Here is a 19,537-nt window from a genome sequence, read left to right as displayed (position 1 = left end):
AAATTGCCACAATTTTAACTGACAATTCTACGAGTGTGGGGACTTACTTAGAATTTCATGATGTGTCAACTTAGTCGAGGATTATAATGTTTCGTATACCAGCATACGTTTTTTTATCTGGTTATAATCTAATGCCTGGGAAAATTAAAGGCAAATATCCTACTTAATCAACGCTGAAAAGTTAACAATTCGATTAGTCAGCGCGGTTCCCAGGCACACGCTATCAATAATCGTGTGAGCGCATAGTACGGGCAATTCCTGTGTGAATTTTATTGTCTACACCCCCTACTAACTCAACCCAGGACACCCTCGATCATCTCCCCACGTACCATGCACATATATACCGCATAGTATACACAAGCCAAAGACCCCTTCACTATCGCCACTAGAGTTACCAACATACGTAAGCAGTAGCGAGGGTGGTACCGAAGTGATTTCATGGTGGCACACATATCAATTTAAGGGATCAAGCGATGGACAAAAACGGTGGGATTTTCAGTTTATCAGTTATCAGCTAAGATTATCTGTTTCATTGAATATCTGTTATCAGATTGTATTTTTCGTCAAACATTTACATGGCAGTATTGAGTATTTGTGGAAGCTGTGATTATTTTTTATTAAACGTAATAATTATGTTTGAAGGTGACTAATTTTTTGTTTTACAGTATTCAAGCGGGATTAAAAATATATTTATTATAAATATATAGTTATTTATTATAAATATATATAGTAACTTTTGTGTTTAGTTTTACGTCCTCCTCTTACGTTCGAGCGCTCAGAATTCATCCGTAAATAATAAGGTCGAAGGGAGACACGCGTTCCCACGAAATCGGCTGGTCGCCCCTTCGATTTTTGGGCCCCTACCCTATATCCCTTCTCCATACAGTTAGAACCATCCCCACCAAAGGCCCTTTAACCCCCACCACGAAGGGTAGGTCGTGTGTCGTGCTCGTCCTCCCGCACACGACATACGTTGGCCGCCACGCGACCGGTGCACACGCATCCTGCCTCGTCCAGACATCGCCAACTGATCTGGCAGCCGCGCGTACGCTCACCCGGGTTTACTTTATTCGCTGAGAAAGGAAGAGGAAGTCTGTCGTCGCGTGTCTACTTGCGGATAATAACCAGACAAGTGTGTCAGACTTGTGCGCGGTCGGCGTTGCTCTTTTTCAAGTTCATTACATTCAATTGTTACGACTGCTACTTAACCTCGAAACTACTTAAGACCGAATAAAAGATTTTCTTCGGTTTTTAAGAACATCGTATCAATCTATTCGACTCGTGGGAGGTTACGTGAAGACAGACTTGTGAACTAACCTGCTTGAGGACTCGCATATACCAAGTGTCGTAAAATTTAATACTTCAAAACGAAATGACAGTTTTCTCATTTTCCGTTACAATGAATTTCAAACTGTGTGGCAGATAACGTTTTTCGAATGAAGCGTCTTTATCGATAGTGCAAATCACATATCAGTCACATACTGATTTCTTCGACTTGGTTATAATTAATAAAATCTTTAATTAACAATGTGGAGAGTAGTAGTAGCTCGCTCGGATGATAACAGTACTTTACTGTCGTCTGAAATCACTAGTGGTTCGGTCGCTCAAGGACATCTTCCAACGCTCTCTGGACCACCTGCACCTCATCACTGGGGTTATCCACCACCGCCGCATCCGCCTTATCAGCCGCAGCCTCATCCTGACATGCGTCATCATCACGATATGCGAGCAGATCTAAGACTTTCGTCTTCCGGTGAATTGAGACCTGAACTTAGGCACGACATGCAACGACCTGAACTACGTCACGAGATGCAGAGGCCAGAAGTCAGACATGAAATGCATAGGCCGGAACTAAGACACGATATGCATAGACCTGAACTTAGGCACGAGATGCACCGACCTGAAGTACGTCACGAAATGCAACGGACTGACATCAGACACGAGATGACTGGCATGAGGACGGATCTAACGGAATTACGACCGAGTCATGAATTACCTGAACTCAAAATAGATGTCACGGAACTGAGAACGCAAGAGAGTCAGCAGCAGACACAACAACAGGTACAACAACAAGCACAGCAACAGCAGAATCAGTCGCAGAATCAGGCTAGTCAGCAAAGAAACATGAAAAGGACTATGAGCGATTCTGATTGTGATGATGTCTTCTCCGAAGAGAGTGGAAAGGAGCCGTAAGTAAATTTATTATCGTTATTATTATAGCGTGGCAGATGCTTGAGCTTCTAATTTGCACATGGGGTAAACAGATGAAAATAATATTCTGCATATAGTACGTAACACGAGTAGACTGACCAGTAGTAACAGATTTATACAAGTATCGGTAGAAATTGTTTTGATTGCAATCTATGAATATTTATATGGTCAAAAGCTTTTTATGGATGGCATATGGCGTGGCTGACCCTCGCATAATAATGAGCTAGCAATTATTATGATATTGTAACTTTAACAGAGACTTCAGTACGAATGTAAAGGTTTCAGTAATTGACTCGCGAAGAGAATAAATTAGCCTCTTTTTACTTTTACTCGCTTTGCGATAAATTATTTTAAAAAGTACAATATTCAATTAATTTCGATATTTTACCGTTTCCGTATTTTTTTTTTTTTAACGGCAATATGATGGCGCCTCATAAATGTACTGTAATTGACTAATGGACTAATTAACCGTTTCGTCTGTCTGTTAAGGTGCAATTCTCCAGGGGGTGATTCCTGTCAACATGCTTCCCGCAAACGACGAAGGGGGATGATCGAGAAGAAACGTCGCGACAGAATAAACGCATCCCTTGGCGAACTTCGTAGATTGGTTCCAGCAGCGGCGAGGGATCCTCATAGCGGAAAATTGGAAAAGGCGGAAATCCTTCAGCTCACCGTCGAGCATCTTCGAACCTTGAGGAATAAGGGTGAGTTGGGAGATAAAAGAAATTGGAATATCAAAGTGATCGGATGGGGGATGTATATACGTAAAAGTATACATATACCAGAAATTTGATTGAATTTCAAAAAAAAATAACATTTTTTTTGTTCAACAAATCGCAACCACTTTCGATTGAATAACATTACCCAAATCTTACACCGAAGACGTGAATAAATTTCTTGAACAGGATTCCAAGCAGAACTGTTTCTTTAACGGTTTTCAAGGACGCAATTTCACGTACCGGAAATGACATTGTACGTCCGTTAGATGCACCACATAACATCCTGGCACAATGAAATCGCATCCTGTTTTCCTCGGGGTGATTTTTTTCTTTTCAAAATCCTTCCTTGATTTAACCCTTACAAGATTCTCCATTGTATCTACGGAACAGGAAGTAGGCGGTGGCACAAGGAAGTGTGTTCCTCCAATTACAAAGGAAATCGTACAAGATCAGATCTTCCCGTTCGGTTAATCTAATTAATACTTCGCACTCTGTCGATCAAGGAAAATAAAATCAATTAGTCAATCTTTAGCTTCCCTATAGATAAATTGATTATTAAAGATTATAGAGATGACAGTTCTTTTAATAAAAAAAAAAGTCTTTCGCGTGTTCTCCGTTTATAAAGAAACAAATGCAAATTTCAACGTTTCTATGTATATGCACAAGTCACGCCCGTAACCTGTGCTTGCCCACTTGGTCGTTCAAAAGTAACATTTTGCTTCCTCTCGACCGGAAGACACCTGTTGACCGTGAAGGATGGCGAGGGAGCAGCCTACAGGGTGCAAGCCAACTAACAGTAACCCGATAACCGAACTACCATCTGGTGTGCCTACCTTTCCTTGTCGCTAATTCGAAATAGATCCTTTCCCATGAATTAGAAACAAGTCGAGCTCTATATTCTGTTAAGAATAAAGGAAAGCTCGTTGAAAACGTGCATAGACCAAATGAAAAAAATACAAATAAAATACAGGCTGACGATGCGTGGTAAATTTTGAATTAAAGAGAGAACAGCATACGAAAACAAGCGTTATGGAAAATAACGATAAGAATCTGAAAAAGTGTGAATTGAGGTAAAAAGAGAAAAGGGGAAAAAAATTGAAAAGCAAAGAAAAAGTTTGAAAAATCTATTCATTCAGAAAAACATCTCTCGCTTCACTGGCTGCGTGTCCACATGGCGAATCTGTCAGGATGGGTAAGCCCGGTGTATGGGCATTCAGAGAATTTCTATCTGCGTCAGTGCGAAGGAGTCCCGCTACCCACTAAGCTTTTGGGGAGCAGGTGCTGGACCTAGCTGAGATCCTGTGGGAAGCACAGGAAGTCAAGAACTCTTCCGAGTGGGATTCCCACGATTGGTGGGGGCACAGGAGTTCCTGAGGGGGATGAACGAGAGTGCCAGAGAGAATGGGGAATGGGTCGTGGGGGAATCCTGCGAGGTTCACAAAAGTGGGGAGGGGTGACCGGGCTAGGTGCCACGGGGCAGATGTGAGAACCCTGTGGGAAACCAGCTACTACTACCTTGGTATTACTCGGGAATTATTCTATGGCGTTGTTTGTAAACGGTACAAGGGAAGCTTTAAGCTCTTGAGAAGGTGGAAACGTGATAATGGATTCAATATTCTCAATTGCCAGAAAATATCACAGAGCTTTGACGTACACAATAAAGTCTATACCGAGTATCCTATTGTTAGTAAATAATTTTCAGAATCCATTTAAAGCGTACTTAATACACGTTAAAAAAAAGATAGTAAAACTAACTCGATAGTAAAACATCGCTCCTAACCTCCAAATTCTGTACGGTGCATCTCCGATAAGGAAACCTTTGGCAGTGTACTTGGGATATATCCGTATAAATTAATGTTTCATGAAAACAGAGTATAGCGATTGTTAAAAGTGACGTTCGACATTAGCCGATGCTAATCTTCGTATCCTGCTGGTTTGATTACTCCTGTTTTTTATTCACAGAGTGTCCACACGGTGCATGGCATTATGGGATATTATGCAAGGACACTGCCCGTATAGTGTATGGGTTATGTTAGTCCCATGGGGGTCTAAACGGTTCCCACGCTACCTGTCCCTTTCCCCATGGTATAAATACCCGGCTGCAAGGCAAGTCCTCGAAACCGACACGCACAAAGGCCGTAATATGCATTCGGCCAAAAGTGCCATTAACCTATTCCCCCATAAAAATAATTTTCATAGAAAGACGTTAATTAAGTGCCACAAACAAGGCACAAGACAGTATTGTCCTTTGGATATATTTATGAGTCGTTTTCTCATTTTTTTTGGTCTTCTTTTTGCTTCCAGGTCCTGAAGGATATGACATCGACTACCGTGCCGTCGGTTGGGGCGAATGCGCAGCCGAAGTGGGACGTTATCTAGTGACAATGGAAGGCTTGGATGAAAGAGATCCTTTGAGACTTCGTTTACTTTCCCACCTTCAAAGTTTCCATAGAGAACATCAACCTCCAGGGCCCGTTGTACCTACAGCGACGTCCTTGACCTCCACGTCAACAGCTACCAGCTATGATCCACCTAGTTCAGCTGCTACGGGGATGCCATCCGCTGCAGGAAGTATGCCGCCACTTCTAGGTGGTGGTCCACTTGGCTGGGGACAGTATCCTGGACAATATCCTCAGCAGCAACATGGAAAGCCATACAGACCCTGGGGTGCTGAACTAGCATACTAGGTATTAGAACAGAAGGCGCTGGACTAGGAGCGTAGCCAAAGAAATAATAAAAACCGACGTCATCTCTCTACATGGTATGCTAGTACAGGAGCTGTCAAGTAAATGTCCTGTGAACGTCTCGCCGGAAACGGAAGTCATGACAAAAAAAGGTGCCGTAATACGGACCGAACGAACTGACCGGGTACGAGTGGCTGGTACAAAAAATATTGGCCGAACACCTCCTGTGTCCCTGATGTGGTTTCCTGGGATTCCGTTTGTCAAGTGACCGTTAAACTGAAAAGCACATGTGTAGATTAAGATCTTTTTAATTTTTTTTTTAGTTAATCGCGTATTTATTTTACCTGTAAATATATTTATACGACGCATTGCGTACGACGCGAGAGTAAGTTTTTGCCAGAAGCGTTTTGCGTCGTTAACGTCTCAGGAATCGATAGACGACTTTTAATCACTGAAGGAACTAGATGAAAATATTATATGAGTGATAATACGATAGTCATACCAGTACCTTATGGAAAATAAAAAAAAATATTTATTTAAGCTTCACTAATTTTAAGATGGATCATGGTGCTCTTGGTAGCATCTTCAGATACTGTACAGTGTATAATTGTATATAGCCATATTTAGTGCTCAAAAACGTTCGAATTCTCTGGGAGGAGTTTATCACGAATTTTTCGAGACTGAAATAAATGATAATGTAAAATTGAGGATCGCTATATAACTCCAGGATATGCCATTACATATCGACGTATACGTGTGAGAAAGCGCTTTAATATTTTTGCAATACGAACTTTGTAATAAACCAACATGGGGTTTAAAGTATGTAATATAAACTTTTTTTAATTTGCTCATCCGATCCCCTCATCAATTACTCATTGTGGTTAATCATTCCTCGATATACTAGCCTGCTGTCTTCTTACTTTACTAATTACCCCAAGACAGACTTATTCAATTTGTAATTCAGCTGATCGGCTTAACGACAATCACAATTGTCGCATTACTTGTGCGCATGCGCAGTCGTTAACTTTACGACGAATGACTTGTAGCTTCGCTCTAACCTATCGTAGAATTTTGTAAATCGTTCGAGCCATCTCTTTTACGCAACTATATTATTCGATCGAATCCGGCCTTCCTACGCAACAAAACGAAACTACCTGAAGTATTTCGTGCGGCTGTTTATAGATCGACTGACTTTCGAAACTGCGAGGAACAAAAATCTATAGAAGAGCAAATGGCTACCGTACGTACTGGCCTCTCTGTCGCATAGACGAAGAGACTCTTGTTCCTTTCTCATGGTAAAACCCCATTCGCATGCAGCTACTAAATCCTCTATAGACACTGAAAACATCTAGAACACTCCCTTCGTTTCGCATTATGCGTAAACCAGTTCCCTTACTCGTTAGTTTTGCATGCCGCACTTCAACCAAAAAGGTTATTCATGCAAAATGCAAAAAAAACATGGCGTCCTACAGCCAAGGGGCACGCAAGCAGGGAGGAAGTGGAAGAAGCAGAAAAAAATAAAATAGGGAGACCGGTAGTAATTACAGGTTGACCGTGGGCGCGAACTCGTTCTTCACTAACAAATTTTCATAGAATTAGGAATACTGTAGGACACGTGTCTATTATACTCAACTTGCAGCTTGCAGAATTTCAATTCACGGCGGCTCTTTGTTAAACGCTTTGACAATGTTATATCTTTCCTAATTATCTTTTACGAGACACGTGCACCTACCAATTACCAGAATGTCGCTAATCAACACGTAGTGCTACTAATCACTATGAAATGTGTCAATCATTCTTCATTTCACTTATCTGACAATATTTCAATATTTCATACATAGCCTTATATTTGTATAATGAAAAAAGACAATAATATATTTTCAATAAAGTTAATTTATTTTCATCTCATCTCGTGTCAATTATAAATTCACAGCCTTAATTAATTATCTGTCTATATACATATAAATCTGTCTCTAATATACATTGACTATAATAATCTTATTTACAAAGTTGTCAGGGAAAATACATATATCCATATAATATTGTGTGGACACACATAATATGCATACAGTTTATCTTTTTTTTTTTCAAAAATCTAGTTGAGCAAAGGTTCTTAGGTACCTTTTCATAATAGGATTAATATTGATCTCAAGAACGATCGATATATCTGTTATTGCGTTTTACGTCGTTCTTCTCGTTAATGAGATGTACTTTTGTCAAGAATTATCAAACCGGAACTACTGGTGACATCGCGGATCAGTGACGCGTCTAGAGACAAGTAATTTTTAGAAAAAGAAAATAATTCATCGACACACCTACACCGATTGAAAATTTCCATTGAAAAGGACGACTAATCTTATTACATTACAGCAATGTATAACGTCAGCTCTTTTGTACCATGTTGTGTCAAGATTTTTCTCATTTTTGTTTGATTGATTATTCGAATGATAGATACGTGGCTCGGGATGATAATGAGGAATTAAATGCTAATTCGTTTTTTTATATGAGAAACGACTGAAGAAGGGCGTCAGACCAACCTAACTTGCAAACGAAGTAATCAATCGATAGGATGCGAAGGATGCAAAAGACTGGAAAAGAGATAGAAGAGAAATTGGAAAAGTCCAGCAGGACATTTTTCAATATTTAAATTCACAAGAGAACTTCAGCGACGTATCTAGGTAAACAAGATACGCTTATGAGCCACAAACTCTACGTATTGTCAGACGAAAATTAAACATCGTGTGGTAATGCAATACGTAAGTCATATACACTACTAATAGTGGCCGAGTAATTAAAGTCGATATTTCTTGCAAGAAATAAATAAAAGCTGTTATCTCGTATTTAAAGATACTTAAAATTAATATTTATACAAATAATCTCTTGTTGCGTTCTTCTTCTTAGAGGAATCTCCACTCGGAACCGAATCGTCGAAAATTCTGGTTTTGCTTTCTCCCAAGCAAATATTCCAATCTTTTATGTGATATGTGGAGACAGAGTTGTCAGCTTGTGACGTAACGAATTATGCGATATCAGCAGTGAAAAATTAACGAGTTAACGCCGAGTGGGAAGATCCGCTACTTGATTTTAAAATTTTCACCCATATTTTCATTTCTTTGATTGCGGCGGGAATTTCAAAACGTAAGTGTAAGACGATACGAGTGGACTTATGCAAAAGTTATGAACTAAATTATCATTTCGTTTTCGCGATTTTCATTCTTTTGATTTTCCTCGTACTCCTTACAGCAACAACATCTTGATTCATTATCCTCCAGTCCTTCTACCACATACGTCACATATGTGTCGACGCTCTTGGTGTCCAGAGACGTCAAAGACCAGGACAAGGACATCTCCTCGTGATCCGGAATTATCGATGGCCAGGATGTCGCTGATGTCACGTCGGTATTTGAATTTTGAGATTTCTTTACCATGGGCTTTTTTGTAGACAATTTTTTGATGGCCTAAAATAGCAAAACAAAAAATTGTTTTAACTTCTGTTCTTTTTACTGCGTAAGCTACTGTCTTCGTATTGTACTAGTCAGGAAATTGAGAAAGAAAAAAAATTCATAAATTGGATTAGAACGTGTTGGTGTTAACGGGGAATTGCAAAGAGAAAAAAAAAAATTGAACAGTTTATGCGAAATCGATAACGTTCTGTTAAACTGTGCCACATATGTATATATGCAGTGGGGTTATACATATATATACATAGATGTATGGTTTGCACGCTATGCGGTATGTATGTTACTGGACGTCATAGTTACGATAGATTACTTATTGTTTTCGATATTCGAGAACGTGGACAAATTATTATTAGTTTACGCAAATTGGCATGACAAATGTATTTCCAATGCAATTTAATGTCGATTGTTCCTATCAATTTCGATGGGATAATCAAAATAATTTACGAGCAATTAATACAGTTGTGGAAATTTTGAACTCTCGATTTTGAAAGGTCAGTTTATCCGCTTCATGTGAAATCCATATGATTGCATTCAGATGGGATATATATTAGTGAGACCTTTACGGTATATAAAATTTTCCCACGAAAATTCAACTACGACTGACGAGGGTCAGAAAGTCTGAATAGTTTAATAAACTGCCCCGTGACAAGCGAGCATCCCTTGATTTCATAGAGATTTTCGTAATTCTCATTGATTTGGCAAACAAATATATTTTAATCGTCAAAAATTCAATTAATAATAATTCGATAACATACGAAAAAAGAAAACAAAATAAAAATATGTATAATCCACAAAAATTCAAACTCACCCTCAAAATTCTTCTGCCAGATTTAGTAAGCACCTTTTTCAACATATTCGAGTAGTTCGAAGATTGTAAGAAGAGTAAATCGTAAGTTTCTTCAAGATGCGAAAAAACGATGATTTATTAACGAATGAGTTGCCACAGGTGCAGAGACCAATTATAAATCAATCGCGTAAACTCTTCAAGTTACAAGAACGACAGTACCGTGATATCAATCGAATGATAACAGTCTATTTGTCGCAAGTCAAAAATTTCCCTAAACACGACGTATCCTCGTTGACGTCCTACGTCGAAATGCTAGCTCTTCCTGTGGCGGCACCCCTATTTATAAGCTCCCCACCCCCGCTTATCAAAAAGCCAGCCACCCCACCGTCACCGTCCTCAGGGGTGGATCGAGCATGTCGATATAACAGGGGACCCAGCCAGCTTTAATATTTGTAAGTGAATCCATGTAATCATAATGTGCCAACCCCAATCGTCCGCCCTCATCCAGGAGTAACCAATGGTCCATGGGAACTATAACCCTGTAAAAGAGACCAGAGAAGAATTCAAATCGAATTAATGCACAAGTGATTGATCTGAGACCCAATCAAATAGCAACCTTCGAATCACACCTTATTGAACTTGTGATAATTTAATTGAATCTTATTTACCTAGATTGAACCTACCCTTGCGTTATACATAGGACTATACAATTTTTATATTACATTCAGTCACTGCCCCAGTGACTATGTAAATACGTCACTACGACGGATCGTTAATCCAACCGCCTACTAGAAATGCATGGGGCTGTAAGCCTCAGTTTGCAAAATCTTTATCAAAAGTCAAATTACATGGTCCAAGAAATTTGTAACTGGCATACATATCACCTTGGATTCTCAACCGCCTAAAAAGTTTGTATCCCCCATCATCTTATTGTATGTAATAATTTATTCATCCCTTAAAAAGAAAATTTCAAGTACACCAAACAATCTTAGGATTTTTAATTTAAAAAACTATTTGAATCTCTATTTCTTTTGGAGTTTGATTATATGTATATATTTTTTATCATACTTTTTATTTTCTTCCAGGAAGGATGTCCTCGTGATGACTTTCTCATGTCTTCGTTTGCATGGAGATACCATTCTCTATTTTTATACATGATTTTCAAATCGATATCATCCAAAAGAAGGGAATCCTAAATCATATTTTCCCTTGGACGTCTGTATGGGACTCGTGCGTGTGAAGCGTGTGAGCGACGCCGTTCTCACGCGACGCCACGCGTCGCTTTCGCCCCTTGATCCACGTTGCCACGTGCCGTCTGATATACTCACGGAAACTCATAATTGTCATAACATCGTTCTCTGTTCTTCCTTTCTACTGCATCTAACGAGTATCTACCAATCGGCAGAACGAGTGCGTTTACTTATCAGCATATACGCCTGCGGTAACCTGGAACAAAAGGATTAAATAATTTATTAAATTTTATATAAAATTTTTCAAAAATATACGAATTTTATTTTGGCGACGATTTGAACGAAATCGTTATTATCGACTGTCTTTGACCATGTTGGGATATGAAATATTCCTTGGGATTTATTACTTCAAAATATTCTTCACTGTCGCGTTGATCTTACTTCTTTTTTTTTTTCAATTTTCAATTCAGTCTCTGGAAAATATTTTAAACCTTTCTTTAGACGTTGCGCACTTCCAAGGAATTAATGAAAATCTTCCACTTGCTTATACACGATATTTACCATGTAAGGCTTTGAACCTGTGATTGACTAAAGCCTCTCAATTTCCAACGATGGAAAATTGCTCATTGATCTTCTAAGTGAACACGTTACGAATTACGTTTTTCACGTGTTAATCTGTATTGTTTCAGTGATCGATCTATGGCGATTCGGACTGTTTTGTTTTTAAGTTATGCATAGCATTCTTTTTCTTTCGATAGGGGCTGGATGCCACTTATAGAATTGGTAAACTGTCATATTTAAAAAAAATATATTGATTCCATGCTATTATTATAATCGCAGTATTCCAGTCAATAACGTATCTCGTGTGGACGTTATATATAGAATACATAGTTTATATACGTAAATTTAATCCATATATAAAATAAGCTTTTCGTTCTTGTATATATTCCCCTTGTAGACGCACGCGTCTTATTATTACGATTTTTTTCGTTTTTTTTATACTTGGTAACCCAAGTAACCAAATCGCTAAAGGCACGTGGCAGATGTAGTACAATACCCGAGTAAAATGCAACAGCGTAAGCTTAAAAAAAATAATTATTGATTATCGAATTTTTTTTAATTTTCAAATATATCCGTGTGTATAGTATGCTTGCTTGTTGAATTTACAAATTTTTGTATATTTTAAACAATCTTTTATGTAGTAGCAGGAATTATGTACCGGCACAAATCTGATTATGAAAAAAATTAATTTCAGACACAAGCGCACAATTTTATCGAATTATGACAAATCTTTTACGCCATTGCGCTTATGTATTTCTATATAGACGTAAGACTACACCCGTTATTCTCTAGCTGGTGCAAGCCTGTCTAATAATTTTCAAGGGAAACAATTGCGAACGGCTATGAGGTAACGATCGGCGCGTGTCGCTCACGTGGCTTAAATGTGGCTCAAACACATATCAGCCCCATGATCGTATTCAAACAAAATAAGGCTCGCCTAATTGCGATGGCCGTTCCATTAGAGATTAAACTTCAAAAGAGAACGAAAGCTGGGTTAATTAATGCGGTGCACTCGGTTTTGTATCGAATTACCGTTTTTATTGTTATAAAGAACTCACAAGATGCTTCAAAAGCCAACAGAGTGTTTGTTTTGAAATCCAACATGGCGACTGTATATTAAATATTTCAAATCAATACAGAGACTAAAATTAACTAAGCTCATACCACCAATTACGCGAGAATCATGTAAATTCTGCAAATTATAATTCTCTTTGAAAATTCCTCGAAATTTCAAATTTATGTATGAGCAAGGATCAGTCAATAACCTAGTTCAAAAGGACAGACTGTCAACGAGCTTCCATAGACATCAGCTTCCAACCAATAGTTTCAACAGGGTGTTATCTAATGAGGGTTAAAGGCTCGAGCAGATCCTGATCAATGACTAATCGTCACGTAAGTCCCCTAGACTTTTATAAATGTAACGATCGTACCTACCATTACTGAGAATTCACAAAGCTGTAGTTGTCACTGTTGTTGTCGTCGATCCATTGTTTGTCAGCCTTGTTGATTTCGGAGTAAATATTTGAAAGAACGAGATTGCGACTTGTGGCACGTAACGTTGTTTGTGTTTGTTTGTATCAAGTTCTGCAACTCAAAGCCTAACGTACGTTCCAGGTATGTATTTATATGCTTCTTTTATATCGCCTTTTATCCCAAAGTGATAGCCAGTTTGCAGAATATCTTATTCTATGAATATTCAATACAATGTACTGCACCATTTCTTTCAATTCGCTCACATACATCGTCTGTTACGCGTTGCCTTTAGACGCATATCCAGTACTAGTGTAGTTCCTCGCGCCGCCGCATTGCTCTACAATTAGCCGGTATTCATGGTCACTGTTTAAGACAAAGCACGGTCTTTCGATTCGTATCACGCATATTGTCAAAATTTACGTACAATTTATACCGACTGTATGGGTTATGTTGCATGTTATATGGTACTCTGATAAGTATTCCTGAATTTACGTTTTGTATCAAGAGTCTCAGTTGAGTCTCGTGCAAAGTACAGGAAATCGGCGGTAAATGCTTTCGAGGTTTCCTTATCTGCTTTTGTTTTAAATCTTGCTTCGTCTACTGGACAATCGCCCCGGATCAAAAATTTAGCACTGATTTCAACGTATTTATTCTACAAGTAGACATTGCGACTGATAAGATTATGGGATAGGGAAGGTCAAGTGAGTTAAGAAAAATTTGAATCTCAAACTGTTAGTTATGTTCAAAAATTGTGAATTTAAGTTTAAAATGGTGTTGGTGTGTAAAGTCCTTTAAGAGTGGCTTTTTTTACTACTAACTCCTTGACTTCAAACTCACCGAACCCGCCCACTCCTGCCAGCAATATTTTACTGTCACGAACGTTCGACCTTGAAGGTTAAGTTGTGATTAGACAAAAAGGATGGTTTGATTGTTCGGTATACTGATTCAGCTTTTATGATTTTAAATTGTGATACAATTTATTTTTTCGCGCCTGAACACCCTCGGACTCCAAGTGTGTTGTGCCGCCTGATCTGACAGCTCAATTAGAGACATTCGTCCCATTTGCCTATCGACCGTGAAGCATGTAGCCCGGTTGTTAGAAACAGAAATTCTGACCCAACAATTGAACACTGGTGAGTATTTAATAAACTTCTAGTAGTAAATCCATATTATTTGTATTTCAAGAATACGGGTTACGCACCAAACCCATGAGGCTTTCATTCATCATATCAACGTCCGAGGAAATTAAGAATAGTTTTCCTAAAGATAAATGACAAATCTTTCATTAAAATCAATCAAGCGACTTACCACCACATGATCATGTGAATCGCGTCAATGGAGAAATACTTCTTTAGGCATAAGTCTGTACTTACTCAAATCGTGTATTCTTAGTGTGATTTTAATTCCTCCATCTATGAACTACAGTCGGGCCACAGCAATTCCATTTGAAAGGATCTTATTTACGTTTTGGTTCGTAATTAGATGGCATCTCAAAGTGGTAATTGATGTCGCATCCCGACTATAAAATATTCGAGATAAGGCAGCAGCCAATTCAAATTGTAAACACCTATGGGACGTCGATCTATGTTAGGTTTTCATTTATTTTTAATGATTTGGTAGGATTATTTGTAAGCAATTCTTACATGTGACAACTGCAGTTCTAGTCAGGAATGTTGAAAGCAAATTGTATATATTCTGATTTTGGTATCTTGGATAAGTGTCAGAAGTTCTTGGTATATTTGGTATACATATAGTATAATGATTCATACACGGTTTAGTAGTTTAAGTTATTAATGACGTAATGACTCAACTGTTGAACTCTGAACTCTATCTTCAATACCATGCCTTGAACTTCAACCATACAACGACTTTTCTCTCAATCCCTTAACCAACAATACAACAGCACCCTCGACTGGGTCTTTCGATATTCTTTTCAACTGTATCGATTGACAAATTTATATTCGATTATCAATACTACCAATAGCACTTTGCAATTTCAATTTTTTGGAATTGTAGTCGAGATTTTTTGTCTTATTGTTTTATTTATAATATAAATTAATGTTATTTCATATATTAGGAAAGATGGAAACAATAATTACGCTGGATCAAGAGACGATAGATCATATGAGCTATTTGGTACCGACTCAGAAGAAGGCAACTAAGGAACGTCACGATGCCGGATGCACGGGGGGACAGATGTAACGTATACATCCGAGGATATTCGTACCGCGGTAATAATAAGATCCCGCTAACCGATGGTATTATTGTATTATATAATTGTACATTTGAAATTGTTCTTTTGATTTTAGGTTATTATTTAGTTATAAATACAAGTAAATGGGCATGGGACTTAACGCTATCATAAAATCGATACTGTTCACCATGGGCTGCAAATTGCTTTTAAAATCTACAATTTATTCTTGACCTCCTTGGAATTCGTATATCCAATTGTATCATTGATCGTAATGGCATTTACAAAAATGTCGTCGAAGCATGAAGATCTAACATGCGATTGCAGACTGTCGTTATTAATTATTGATTGATAAATCTCCATCGAACTATTCGACGTCATTTATCCTCTTGTAAAATTGGTCAACAATGTTTTTATATTTATACGGAATTTATTTACGCAATTATACGTTTTCCACGAGTGAGCCCAAATCAGTCATTGCCCTAACTTTGACGAAGCTGCCACCAATGATTGGAGAAATATCTGGCAGCAGTGCTGTTGATACAAAAATTACGTAACAACAAAAATATATAACTCCACATTGACTCACAATTATTCTGTATCGATAAATTATATAGTTTTTCACAATTGTCGACACCTTTATTATTCGCGTATATTCTGAACATACGGACCACGTCTTACAGGAAGTCAAGTCACCGCTATCTCTGACGAGTTTTACCAACAGAATATAGGTAAATTCCAGACATGCCCAACCTTACCAGTGGTTGGGAAATGCTTAATAGTTGCGACAGGAGCAAAGCCCACGAAATTAAGGAAACAAATACAAACAAACATAAAATGCCAGGACATCGACCTTACCGCTACCGTCCTAATAATTCCGAATTTGGTCTCGGCATGTATCCTAGGAATAGACGTGCTCAGGCGGATTAAGGCGAATATTAACCTAGAGCATAATGAGATATCTTTAAAAAACAACGGGACACAAGTTACTATCGAACTCGATTGGGAGAGCAAGGAAACAGAAAACCAATACACATCGGAAGAAAGGGTGGCAGCTATGAAATCAAAAGAAATAGAAGAGATCATTCTCACGGACTCGGAAATAGATCAAAAACTTGAAGAGTGTAACACCCTCAGCCAAGATGACAGAAGAAAACTCAAAGAAGTCATTATGGCGCACCGAAGAGTTTTTGACAAATGCCCTGGGCGAATTGAAGTATACGAACACAAACTAAACGTTAAGAGCGAAGATCCATTCATACAACGCACATATCCGATCCCAGCAGCCTTTCGAGAACGCGCCGACAGAGAAATTGAAAAGATTTTGGAAAATGACATCATACAGAGGTCAAACAGCCGATATATAAATTCACTGGTAACTGTAGTTAAGAAAGACGGATCAGTCAGGCTCTGTCTAGATGCGAGGCAATTAAATAAGATTCTAGTTAAGGATTATGAATCACCCCAGAATGTAGAAACATTGTTCCAACAATGCCAAAGGGTCGGCGTGATGTCAAGTTTAGATCTCCGATCTAGTTTCTGGCAAGTGCCATTGCATCCCGCATCCAGAAAATATACAGCATTTTTGTATCGAGGAATCTGTTACGAGTCAAGAGACTCGGTCGAGTCTCGCGCCATGTACAGGCAACCGGCTGTACAGGGCGCAGCGCGCCGAGACTCTTTACTCGAGTCAACTCCTTATACCTGTGTTTGGAACAAAATATCTTATGAACCGCTATATATGAGGAAAAGTTATTGATACATTCACTATAGGAATTGAAGGTTCTGAAGCGATTGCCACCAAGTTCAATACGATTAGTGTACGAGATCAGGGCGTATTGAAATGGCGAGCGAGATGATTTTATTTCAGACAAGTATATTGCAAAGGATTCAAATACCGAGCGTGAAGCATGGAAAGGACAACTAAGCATACCGCACGAAGGCACCTATGCTACAGATCGCCCAATAACTCCACCACCATTTTCATCCGATCCATTGAACCTACAAGGAAACAACATGGGGAAAGATGGAAACAATAATTACGCTGGATCAAGAGACGATAGATCATATGAGCTATTTGGTACCGACTCAGAAGAAGGCAACTAAGGAACGTCACGATGCCGGATGCACGGGGGGACAGATGTAACGTATACATCCGAGGATATTCGTACCGCGGTAATAATAAGATCCCGCTAACCGATGGTATTATTGTATTATATAATTGTACATTTGAAATTGTTCTTTTGATTTTAGGTTATTATTTAGTTATAAATACAAGTAAATGGGCATGGGACTTAACGCTATCATAAAATCGATACTGTTCACCATGGGCTGCAAATTGCTTTTAAAATCTACAATTTATTCTTGACCTCCTTGGAATTCGTATATCCAATTGTATCATTGATCGTAATGGCATTTACAAAAATGTCGTCGAAGCATGAAGATCTAACATGCGATTGCAGACTGTCGTTATTAATTATTGATTGATAAATCTCCATCGAACTATTCGACGTCATTTATCCTCTTGTAAAATTGGTCAACAATGTTTTTATATTTATACGGAATTTATTTACGCAATTATACGTTTTGCACTAGTGAGCCCAAATCAGTCTTTGCCCTAACTTTGACGAAGCTGCCACCAATGATTGGAAAAATATCTGGCAGCAGTGCTGTTGATACAAAAATTACGTAGCAACAAAAATATATAACTCCGCATTGACTCACAATTATTCTGTATCGATAAATTTTATAGTTTTTCACAATCGTCGACACCTTTATTATTCGCGTATATTCTGAACATACGGACCACGTCCTTTTAACTAATCAAAGTATTCAGACGCCGCGTGGAACTGTTTGTATCGCGTGAAATCGTCGCGCAAAGTAATTCAGGCCACAAATCACAGCCTTTTTCGGCATTCACATTGACACTTGCAATTCATTCTTTCCCACGCCCCATGAAGCCAATTTTAGATTATTTTTACCATTGGCAGGTGGTGACGGTTTATCCCATCGGACGATTACTATTTTTTACGCTAATACTATAATATAATAATTTTTTGTTTTTCATTTTTCTTTTATTAATCATAAAATTAATTTTTAATTATCTTGGTAAATGTAAGTAGATTAAAAAATACGGTGATAATAGATAAACATATTTCTAAGGAATTTTATACAGCCCTTATAGGGATTTCATTGTAGGATCGAATAAACAATTTCTGACTCTGACTCTTTTTCTTCATATAAACCCCCCCAACCTGCGGACTCGTTACGGCAGACGGAGCTAATGAAATTAATGATAAATAATAATTTTTCAATTACTGTCCACTCAATGAAAGCGTTCCTGCAGCTTTCGGCTTGACTCAAATTTTTATATGAAGTATCGCAAAGCGGCTCAAAATAGTCCCTTGTGACGTAAATACGCCCACGTTAAAAATAAAATTCGCTTAGCGGTCTTAATGAAAAAAAATATTTTTAACCACGCAAATGCACTCGCGGTAATTGAAATTACTGGTTTTGTATTCTTGAGCCCAACGACAGTCATTTTCATAATACTAAAAATCCGGACACGTAACGGTACATCGTAGACCATGGTTGGCAAGATGGCAAAGAGTGGTATGTAAAAAAAATTTATTTTTTGAATCGTTAGAATTATTTTGAATTTCTCAATCTATAACGTCTCACCTGCTGATAATCTATTGCTTATGCCATACATGATATACATCTGATACATTAATAAACAATTGAATTTCAAATGTTTCACGTATTTATCTCGTGCAATCAAACTTGTTCAAGGAATAAGAACTGTATTATACAGGGTTATTTAGTAGAAACGCACCACCTAAAGTTAGCCCATCCATTTGATTTCTATGGTAGAACCATGTTTAGGTAGTGCGTTATTACTGAATGACTCTATATATATATATTAAAATATCAGGCTGACTATTTAAACTGTCGGACAATCGGTGGCGAGAAGACAGAGACTTCCTCGTTGTGGCTTCGCGATAAGAGTTTTAACGTCCTTCCAATTATTGGCAGGAAATCACGATGATAATTATTTTAAGATTGTACCTTATTGCTGGAAGTCCTGTTCACTTTTAAATAAGACTTTTCCCTTGCAATTATTAACGTCGTCAATAAATGAGTGCACGAGGTTTTTTTACAGCAAAAAATGTTAAATTTCATGATTCGAAGAAAAGGAATTATATCTATGTTCGCTAGAAATTACAATTTGTTTTTTCACCACTGTCGAACTCCCAAGGG

General features: G+C 38.1%; 2 protein-coding genes across 2 annotated transcripts; one reads left to right on the top strand and one right to left on the bottom strand.

Annotated features, from left to right (window-relative positions):
• The first annotated feature begins 893 nt into the window (after positions 1 to 893).
• LOC107270799 (hairy/enhancer-of-split related with YRPW motif protein) lies at positions 894 to 6,436 on the top strand. The gene is made up of 3 exons (XM_015746127.2): positions 894 to 2,189; positions 2,701 to 2,915; positions 5,235 to 6,436. The coding sequence occupies exons 1-3, from the start codon at positions 1,528 to 1,530 to the stop codon at positions 5,615 to 5,617; spliced, it is 1,260 nt and encodes a 419-aa protein (XP_015601613.1). The 5' UTR covers positions 894 to 1,527; the 3' UTR covers positions 5,618 to 6,436.
• Positions 6,437 to 7,522: 1,086 nt separating this feature from the next.
• On the bottom strand, positions 7,523 to 10,231 carry LOC107270798. Its single transcript, XM_015746125.2, has 2 exons — positions 9,884 to 10,231; positions 7,523 to 9,072 (listed from the first exon to the last, which is right to left on the bottom strand). Exons 1-2 carry the CDS (start codon positions 9,926 to 9,928, stop codon positions 8,797 to 8,799), a joined length of 321 nt encoding a protein of 106 aa, XP_015601611.1. The 5' UTR covers positions 9,929 to 10,231; the 3' UTR covers positions 7,523 to 8,796.
• Between the last annotated feature and the right edge of the window lie 9,306 nt (positions 10,232 to 19,537).

The sequence above is a fragment of the Cephus cinctus genome, unplaced genomic scaffold, assembly GCF_000341935.2.
Source record: "Cephus cinctus unplaced genomic scaffold, Ccin1 Ccin1_scaffold0839, whole genome shotgun sequence".
Classification (NCBI taxonomy): domain Eukaryota; kingdom Metazoa; phylum Arthropoda; class Insecta; order Hymenoptera; family Cephidae; genus Cephus; species Cephus cinctus.
The sequence above is the reverse complement of the archived record's forward strand: the minus strand, read 5'-3'. Positions and strand labels throughout refer to the sequence as shown.

What these genes read in the sequence shown, in the direction of transcription:
- LOC107270799 (XM_015746127.2), top strand. Translation starts at nt 1,528, where the DNA reads ATGTGGAGAGTAGTAGTAGCTCGCTCGGATGATAACAGTACTTTACTG. An exon ending in GAAGAGAGTGGAAAGGAGCC is followed by an intron (nt 2,190 to 2,700) that starts GTAAGTAAATTT and finishes CTGTCTGTTAAG; the next exon opens with GTGCAATTCTCCAGGGGGTG. An exon ending in TCGAACCTTGAGGAATAAGG is followed by an intron (nt 2,916 to 5,234) that starts GTGAGTTGGGAG and finishes TTTTGCTTCCAG; the next exon opens with GTCCTGAAGGATATGACATC.
- LOC107270798 (XM_015746125.2), bottom strand. Translation starts at nt 9,928, where the DNA reads ATGTTGAAAAAGGTGCTTACTAAATCTGGCAGAAGAATTTTGAGG. An exon ending in CTGGCAGAAGAATTTTGAGG is followed by an intron (nt 9,073 to 9,883) that starts GTGAGTTTGAAT and finishes TTGCTATTTTAG; the next exon opens with GCCATCAAAAAATTGTCTAC.